General features: G+C 57.1%; 2 protein-coding genes across 2 annotated transcripts in view; one reads left to right on the top strand and one right to left on the bottom strand.

Moving 5' to 3' along the window:
• Positions 1 to 2,973: 2,973 nt before the first annotated feature.
• Positions 2,974 to 5,624, top strand: NDUFB10 (NADH dehydrogenase (ubiquinone) 1 beta subcomplex, 10, 22kDa). Its single transcript, XM_010846156.1, has 4 exons — positions 2,974 to 3,258; positions 4,729 to 4,867; positions 5,073 to 5,212; positions 5,468 to 5,624. Exons 1-4 carry the CDS (start codon positions 3,111 to 3,113, stop codon positions 5,569 to 5,571), a joined length of 531 nt encoding a protein of 176 aa, XP_010844458.1. The 5' UTR covers positions 2,974 to 3,110; the 3' UTR covers positions 5,572 to 5,624.
• Positions 5,625 to 5,825: 201 nt separating this feature from the next.
• Positions 5,826 to 7,947, bottom strand: part of RPS2 (ribosomal protein S2) — a 2,353-nt gene continuing 231 nt past the window's right edge. The window contains exons 2-8 of the mRNA XM_010846146.1: positions 7,644 to 7,823; positions 7,470 to 7,559; positions 7,012 to 7,119; positions 6,582 to 6,755; positions 6,336 to 6,495; positions 6,026 to 6,117; positions 5,826 to 5,943 (exon numbers count right to left, since the gene is read on the bottom strand). Coding sequence (XP_010844448.1) covers positions 5,863 to 5,943; positions 6,026 to 6,117; positions 6,336 to 6,495; positions 6,582 to 6,755; positions 7,012 to 7,119; positions 7,470 to 7,559; positions 7,644 to 7,820 — 882 coding nt within the window. The 5' untranslated portion in view covers positions 7,821 to 7,823 and the 3' untranslated portion in view covers positions 5,826 to 5,862. The remainder of the gene's footprint in view (positions 5,944 to 6,025; positions 6,118 to 6,335; positions 6,496 to 6,581; positions 6,756 to 7,011; positions 7,120 to 7,469; positions 7,560 to 7,643; positions 7,824 to 7,947) is intronic.

Here is a 7,947-nt window from a genome sequence, read left to right as displayed (position 1 = left end):
GCCCGCCCCCCGCCCCCGGCAGGGCCCCTCGCAGCACTCACTGAGGCCAGGCCGGTGCACCTCCCGCAGAGTGTGCGTCATGCCCGCCTTGTAGCCCAGGAAGGCCGTGAGGTGCACGGGCTGGCTGGGGTCATCACGAGGCCACGTCTTCACCTTGCCCCGGTGCCGGTGGCTCCTCTTGTGTGGCAGGAAGCCCAGGTGTCCATGCCGGGGGGCAGAGAACTTCCGGTGGGACTGGGGGCGGGAGGGGAGGTAGGTCAGAGCTGGGGTCTCCCCAGGAGGGGCAGCTAGACGGTCCCAGAGTCCAGACTGGAAGTGAGCCACAGACCCCAGGCTGCGCCCGGTGGTCCTCCGGGCCTGCATCGTCCACAAGAAAGGAGGGAGGCTTCGCTAAGGGCAGTGTCTTGGGGACAAAGCCAGCTTCGGCCTCTGGCCCCCAAAGGCTCCCCGCTTCAGTGGTCCTGCCCAGCCGGGCCCAGCAGATCCTCGCTGCGGCCAGGGCACAGGGGCAGGGGGCCACTGCCATCCATCCCCCCACCTTGCTGGTCCCGGAGGCCTGAGCCCAGGCTTCCCACTATTCCCCTACTCACTGACCCCTTCACAGGCCCACGGACCTTCTCTGCTGGGAGAGACCCCAGGAGCCCACCTGCCCCTCCCCAGGAGGCCTCCATGCCCCGACCCACCCACAGCCCACTGACCATGGCAGCTGGTCCTTCAGGTCAGGAAGGGAAGGGGCCGTCCCAGCAGGCGCTGGAGGTCGAGTGGCAGGGCCAGGATGCACAGTGGCCAGATCCCAGATTTAGCCCCTGGCAGGGGAGCTCTGTCATCTCCCGTGGCGGGTGTGGGCTCTGGTGCCAAGAGCGGGCCTGGCCCAGGGCCGGGTGAAGGGGGGCAGCTGGGGCAGCCGGGGGGACACCTGGAGCCAGGGCTGGCACTCCTTCCCCAAGGGTCCTGGGATGGTCACACACCTTGTCTTCTGCCTCACGGGACCCTCCAGGACAGGAACAAGTTGGCCTGATAGAGGGCTGAGGAGCCCAGGTTGAGGGGCTTCCCTCTGGCAGCTGCCATTAAGAGAGTCTGCATCCAGTTTGCTGGCCTTGAAGCTGAGTGGATTCCTGTCCTGTCCTGAGGGCTGTGAGCCTGAGCTGGGCAAACTGGGGGGAGACGGCGAGGGCTGGATGAGTGCCCAGAGGATCACCAGAGTGTCATTCAATGTCAAGGCCCTGGACTCCAGTAGCTGTGAGCCAAGAACTCTTAGATACTTTTATGAACTTACTTTTATTTTTTTGAACTTATATTTTGAAGCTAAGTTTTGAATGAAAAGGGGATTGAAATCTCCTATTTTTTTTTATTCAAAGAGTCTATGGCTATAAAGCCTTTTAACTTTAGAGCGAGAGATTTTTTCATATTTGTTGATTTGTTTGCACTGGCTCTTAGTTGCTGTGTGCAGGATTCTCAATCTTCATTGCAGAATCTTTAGTTGCAGCATGTGGAAACTAGTTACCCAAGCAGGGATCGAACCTGGCCTCCTGCATTGGGGGCACAGAGTCTTAGCCACTGGTCCACCAGGGAAGTCCCAGAATCAGATTGTTTATAGGCCTGAGATATCTCTGCAAGGTCTGTAGACTTTGCATCACTGGGTGCTAAAATTCTGTGCTAATGAAATGTTACAATTCTTCATTTTTGTCATTGTTTTTTAATGACAAAGCTACTTTTAATCCTTTGGGCTGCGACCAGCAGGGAAAAAAAAAATCCCTGGGCAGTGGTAACCCCCTCAGCCCAGAAGTGACCCGGGGAGAGGGACTCTCTGAAGGAAGGAAGCAGAGAAGGGACACACTGCAGACTCAGGGCCAAGGGCACACACCCTCGTGCTGCACCAAGGAGCATGTGCTAGGGGCTGCAGACACACAGGAGCCATGAAGCTTCTTGGGTTCCCCCTTCTCATTTGCCTTTTTCTTTCTGCTGCATGATCTCCAAGTCTGTGGCAGGGTGGCAGCAGAAAGCCGTCATCTGGGCGCTTTCCCTTAATGAAGTACTGAACTCTGCTTTCGCTCATTCCTGTCATGGTGATGCCTCTGGCCCACCGCCGTTGGGTCCCCTGGTTCAGTCTGACACTGCACTCCAGTGTTATGATTTGCTGACTCTGACAGTGCTATGAGTTCATGATTTGAAGATCTGAGGATGCTGTGATTCTGGATTCTGTGTGTCCATAGAGTTAATGGCTGACCCCAGCCTCTGGGCAGGAAGTGACCAGCACCCACCCTCCCTCGTGCTAGCCAGTGGCTGTACCAGGTATGGAGATCACAGAGGGTAACCAGCAAGGCCCTGGTCAGTGGAGCTGGCCTCAAGGGGACAACAGTGCTCAGGGCCAGGATGCAACCCTCAGAACCAGAAGAGAGTGCCCTGTATCCAGGGGAGGAGCCACTAGTGGGGGTGGGGGTGGGGTTAGATGGGGGCAAACCTTACACCCTGTGCTGCCCCAGGCAGCATCCTGTCCCCCCAGGCGTCCTGCAAGCTCAAGGGCATCAGCAAGTCCGTGAGAGGCCCTGGCAGAGACAGTGGGGCCCAGAGAGGGCTGTAGGGAATGGACAATCCAGGAAGGCTTCCTGGAAGAGTAGGGTGTTTGGTAGTTTGCTTTATTTGTTGACTTTACTCTTCTGGAACTGAGTTCGCCATCCTGGTGTGTTCACCATCCTGCTCCCTGCTGCACTTGGCACGTGCATCTGAAATGAGTGGTTTCCTTACTCCTTACTTACACTTCTTAAAGTGTCTCTCTGCTCCCAGAATTAAACTAGGGATCTTCTGTTTCCTTCACCTCTGATAGCAACGCCCAGCGCACGGCAGGCACTCCTCCCGTATGCGATAGCGCTGCGATCCCACGCGAGGGCGCTCGCGCCGGCCGCGAAGCGTCTCCGGAGAACCCATAATCCTCCCGAGGCCACCCTTGGGCGCTCCGGGCAAACTACAAGTCCCATGGTGCCCCGCGGGCGCCGGCCGTCCTGCGCAAGCGCGGCCGCTCAGGCGTCCTCTGTGAGGGCGAGCTAGGCCGCGGAACCCGGGAGGAGGCCGGGCATCGCGTCCGAGAGCTGAGCGCGCCGCCCGCCGCAGCCATGCCGGACAGCTGGGACAAGGACGTGTACCCCGAGCCCCCGCGCCGCACGCCGGCGCCCTCGCCGCAGACCTCGCTGCCCAACCCTATCACCTACCTTACGAAAGCCTTTGACCTCCTCGTGGACCGGCCGGTGACCCTCGTGAGAGGTACTAGCCCCGCCGGGCCCCCCGCCCCGCCCCGGTCACTCAACGGGGGCCCCGCTGCACCCCAGGCCTCCTCGCCTCCCGGGACGCCGCCCGTCTCCCCCCGCCCCTTACGGCCCTTGCCCCCTGGGGAGCCGTCCACGCACCCCTGGGCTCGGGCTTCTCACATATTAGAGGCTGTTTGCGGACCGAAGTCATCTGAGTTCCGAGAGGCTTGTTAGATCTCACTCTTCCAGCGCGCTGGACATCCCGCATTTTGCACAGCAGGCGGTCCCGGAGGGCTTTTGCGGTGCAGAGGTGCTCCGATACTCCTTCGCAGGCCCACAAAATGGCCCTCCCACCGAGGTGTACTGTAACTTGCCCTCCGTGAGCTGCCCAAATGCCGCCATCTCTGGTCCAAACCAGGTGAATGTTTTTTTAAGGCATTGTTTTGTCACGCAGCTTGGTGGGGTGCAGCACCCAGAGCACTGTGCCCTTGATCACTAGTGCCAGGCGATGCGTCTGTGCAGTTAATCCGTTCCTTCAACAGCAAAACATTTGGGGTGCATAGCATGCCCTGGTGGCTCTTTTTTGGCGGAGGAACTAGATGCCTGCCCCTGCAAAGGTTTGGAATAAACAGGAGTGTAATGGCACCCCACTCCAGGACTCTTGCCTGGAAAATCCCATGGACGGAGGAGCCTGGTAGACTCCAGTCCATGGGGTCGCTAAGAGTCAGGCACGACTGAGCCGACTTCACTTTCACTTTTCACTTTCATGCATTGGAGAAGGAAATGGCAACCCACTCCAGTATTCTTGCCTGGAGAATCCCAGGGACAGAGGAGCCTGGTGGGCTGCCGTCTATGGGGTCGCACAGAGTCGGACACGACTGAAGTGACTTAGCAGCAGCAGCAGTTTTTTAGGAAGTGTTTTCTGTCTGGATAGGTGAGATCTCTCTCACTAGGTCCAGCTTGTTCATTTACGCATGGGGAAGTTGAGACCGAAGGTCGGTAGTGGCAGAACTGGGACTGGAGTCCTGCTGATGGCTCCCTGATGGGGCCTCTTTGCCTCCACAGTGGAGTCCCCGTGCTCTGGGGGAGGTGGGCCAGCAGGAGGGACTAGCAGGTGGGGGTTTGCAGAGCACAGACTCTGAATCCTGGGCTCTGAATCCTGCCGTCTCAGAGCCTGGATGTCCTCTTAAATGAAAAGGCCCCGCCCTACACAGGGTCGTGGGGACAGAGTGAGATAAGGATGGTGCCTGCCTTATAGAACTCTCCGTAAACTGCAGACGTCTGCTTGTAGCCCAGTCCTTTCCAGGACTGGCTGCCAGCCCTCCTACACCTCTTTGGGAGTCCAGTTGCCAGTCTTTGTAAAACTGGGAACATTTGGGAAACCTGCCTCTTCCACGGCTTACGAGAAATACAAAGCCAAGAGCCCCATCAGACTGTGCCTGTCCAAACCAGTAGCCTTTTTGGGTCTGGGCTTTTCTCTTTGCAGAGTTTATCGAGCGGCAGCATGCCAAGAACAAGTATTACTACTACCACCGTGAGTTCCGCCGCGTGCCAGACATCACAGAGTGCCAGGAGAAGGACGTCTTGTGCATGTTTGAAGCAGAAATGCAGTGGAGAAGAGATTAGTAAGGCTCCCCCTTTGGGCTTGTTTAGTCAGGGGATACAGAGACCCCTGCACAATGCATGTACCCTGCTGGGGGCCATCATGCCCTTGGGAAGCTATGGGTGGAAAGGCCAGACCACAGGGCTCCCAAGCCCTGCCTTCATTTTATTTTCTCTCAGTATGGGGAAAGGAGTCCTTCTAGACCATCTTCCTTGTTTTCCTTTCAGCAAAGTTGATCAAGAAATCGTCAACATTATCCAGGAAAGGCTCAAGGCCTGTCAGCAGAGGGAAGGTGAGAGCCACAGGCAGAACTGTGCCAAGGAGCTGGAGCAGTTCACCCAGGTGGTCAAGGCCTACCAGGACCGCTGTGAGTGAGCCCTCCCACCCAGCTGCCCCCAGACCCTCCTACCTCCCACCTGCCTGCCTTCCCGACCCTACTTCCAGTCTTCACATTGGCTGTGCTAAATGCTTTACTAATTCGTCCAGTCTCTGGAGGTTTTAAGAGTCACCCTACCTGTCTGCTCAGTGACCAGACTTGGCTGCCTGACTCCTCCCTGCACAGAGAAAAGGCAAGTTCCCCTCATGGCAGGAATGGCCCATGATTCCCCTATCTCTTTCCCAGATCACGACCTGGGAGCCCATTATTCTGCCAGGAAGTGCCTGGCAAAGCAGAAGCAGAGGATGCTGGCAGAGAGAAAAGCCGCCAAAGAGGCTGCTGCTGCCTGAGGCAGCAGTGTCAGCTTTGTCACTGTTGCTAAAATAAAGAGTAATGGAGCCTGTGCCTGTAGTGTTACTTTCAGCTCCCAGAAACACTTTTCATCTCACTGGTCCTACTTCCCATCCAAATTCAGCCACCACTGAGCATAAGTCCAGTGGCTTTCACTGCAGTGGGCTTGGGTTCAAGCCCTGGTTGGGAAAGATCCCACAAGCCACATAGTGCAACCAAGAAAATTTGGGAAGAAAAACAAGACACAACTATAAACTGGTTTCATTCACTTTATTATTCCCTTTATAAAATTATGTGGTGGCTACAGCTGGGGCCTGTGTCCTCTGCACGGAGACTCTGGTGTGGGTCTTCACAAGATGGTCAGTGAATTCCTAGAAAAACAAGACACTTTTAGTTGTGCAGCTAGACGGAGTACTCCCCTCTGCTCTTCAACAGGGTGGGGGTGGTCAGTACCTGATATGGAGACTTGGTGAACACTGTCTCTTTCCAGAGGTCAGGGGTGAGGTAACTATAGGTCTTGGAAATGGCATCAAAAGTGGCCTTGGCTGGAAAAGGGAAAACCGGAGGTTAGTGAATTCACTCGAGATGAACCCCCAGATGGAGATGGAGACTGTTGCACTCCTAGGAACAAACAGGCCACTATGGGCCAGTCTGTCGTGCATTAGGAGGGCCTTTCTCTCTCTCTCTGAAAATACGCCAACCACATACAGAATGTGGTTAAGCGGAGCTGAGAGAAGATGGAGTTGGCTTGCGGGCCACCTACCGAAGTTGCCCAGGGTGGCAGTGCAGCCCCTGGCAGAAGTGTAGCAGTCGTCGATGCCGGCCATCATCAGCAGCTTCTTGGGCACAGGGGCGGAGACGATGCCAGTGCCTCTGGGGGCAGGGATGAGGCGCACCAGCACGGAGCCGCAGCGGCCAGTCACCTGGGGAGGGGTAGAGACGTCAGGGGACAAGACAGGCGGGAGTCTACACCACAGCAAGCCCTACTGTGCATGAGCATCCAGCCTACCTTGCAAGGAACCGTGTGGGGCTTGCCGATCTTGTTCCCCCAGTAGCCTCTTCGCACAGGGACGATGGACAACTTAGCCAGGATGATGGCCCCACGGATGGCGGTGGCTACTTCCTTGGAGCACTTGACACCCAGACCGACGTGTCCGTTGTAATCCCCAATGGCAACAAACGCCTGCAGAGAGACTGACGTGGGTGGGGGGCCAGGGGCCTCCACAGCATCAGTAACCACCCACCACACAGGGTCTGTTGCGCCCCTCAAGGCAAGACTGGCCACCAGGAGGCCAATCTGAGATCCCGAGGAGATCCTTCCTCTCTCTCCCTTTTACGAAAGTCACACGTGTGACGACAAGTGCAACCATGCAGAGCTGAGAGAGTCCCACGAAGATCCTTGGCAGAAACTGCCCAGGAAGGTATGATGACTGGGGTACCTTGAACCTGGTCCGCTGGCCAGCACGGGTCTGCTTTTGCACGGGCATAATCTTCAAAACCTCATCCTTGAGGGATGCTCCCAGGAAAAAGTCAATAATCTCAGACTCCTGCAACAAATAAACTCATTACAAAAAAAAAAAAAAAATTAATAAACACCTAAAGGGGAGTTAAGTGTTAGTTGCTTGTGTTGGAGTTTTTAGGACCTCATGGACTGTAAACCACCCGGCTCCCCTGCTCATGGAGTTTTCCAAGAAATAACGGGTAGCCATTTCCTTCTCCAGGGGATCTTCCCAACAAAGGGATCGAACCCGGGTCTCCTGTACTGAAGACATTTTCTTTACCGTCTGGGCTACCAGGTAAGTCCAGGGAAAGTGGAGTCTAGAACCTCTCAATGTGTGGCCAACAAGGGTTCCCTCGACTGCAGGCCACGGCCCCTTCCAGGATGACCCGTGTTTACCTTGATGGGCAGAGAGAAAAGGTAGATCTCCTCAAGAGACTTGATCTTCATGTCCTTGACCAGGCGGCCCAGCTTGGTAACGGGGAGCCACTGCGAAAGAAAAAGGCGCAGGTGACCAGGGCCTCCTCCCCGGTGCTTCTAAGGGCCCGCCTCACGCGCACAGCTCAGACCTACCTCCTTGTCCTCGGCCTTGCCTCCGCGAGCTCCGCGGCCTCTGCCCCGGCCCCGACCCCGGCCGCGACCCCGGCCCCGGACGCCACTACCGAAGCCTCCGCGGAAGCCACCGCGGCCTCCCATTCCGGGGCCCCCGGGGCCTCCGGGCCCTCCCGCAGCACCGGCGTCATCCGCCATTTGCTGAAAGAGAAACAAGAACCAGTCGGTGAGCGAAGTCCTAGCATTTACAGCCGTCTCGGGCGCCCAGGCCGGGCTCCACAATGGAGCGCGGGCGCAGCATCCCGGGCCCCGTCTGATGGCGGCC

The sequence above is a fragment of the Bison bison genome, unplaced genomic scaffold (genome assembly GCF_000754665.1).
Source record: "Bison bison bison isolate TAMUID 2011002044 unplaced genomic scaffold, Bison_UMD1.0 scf7180017848936, whole genome shotgun sequence".
Classification (NCBI taxonomy): domain Eukaryota; kingdom Metazoa; phylum Chordata; class Mammalia; order Artiodactyla; family Bovidae; genus Bison; species Bison bison.
This window is presented reverse-complemented; position numbering and strand designations above follow the sequence as displayed.

Excerpts from the sequence above, each read along its gene's own strand:
- NDUFB10 (XM_010846156.1), top strand. The coding sequence starts at position 3,111 with ATGCCGGACAGCTGGGACAAGGACGTGTACCCCGAGCCCCCGCGCCGC. Across the intron at positions 4,868-5,072 it reads ATGCAGTGGAGAAGAGATTA|CAAAGTTGATCAAGAAATCG; the intron begins GTAAGGCTCCCC and ends TTTTCCTTTCAG. Across the intron at positions 5,213-5,467 it reads CAAGGCCTACCAGGACCGCT|ATCACGACCTGGGAGCCCAT; the intron begins GTGAGTGAGCCC and ends TCTCTTTCCCAG.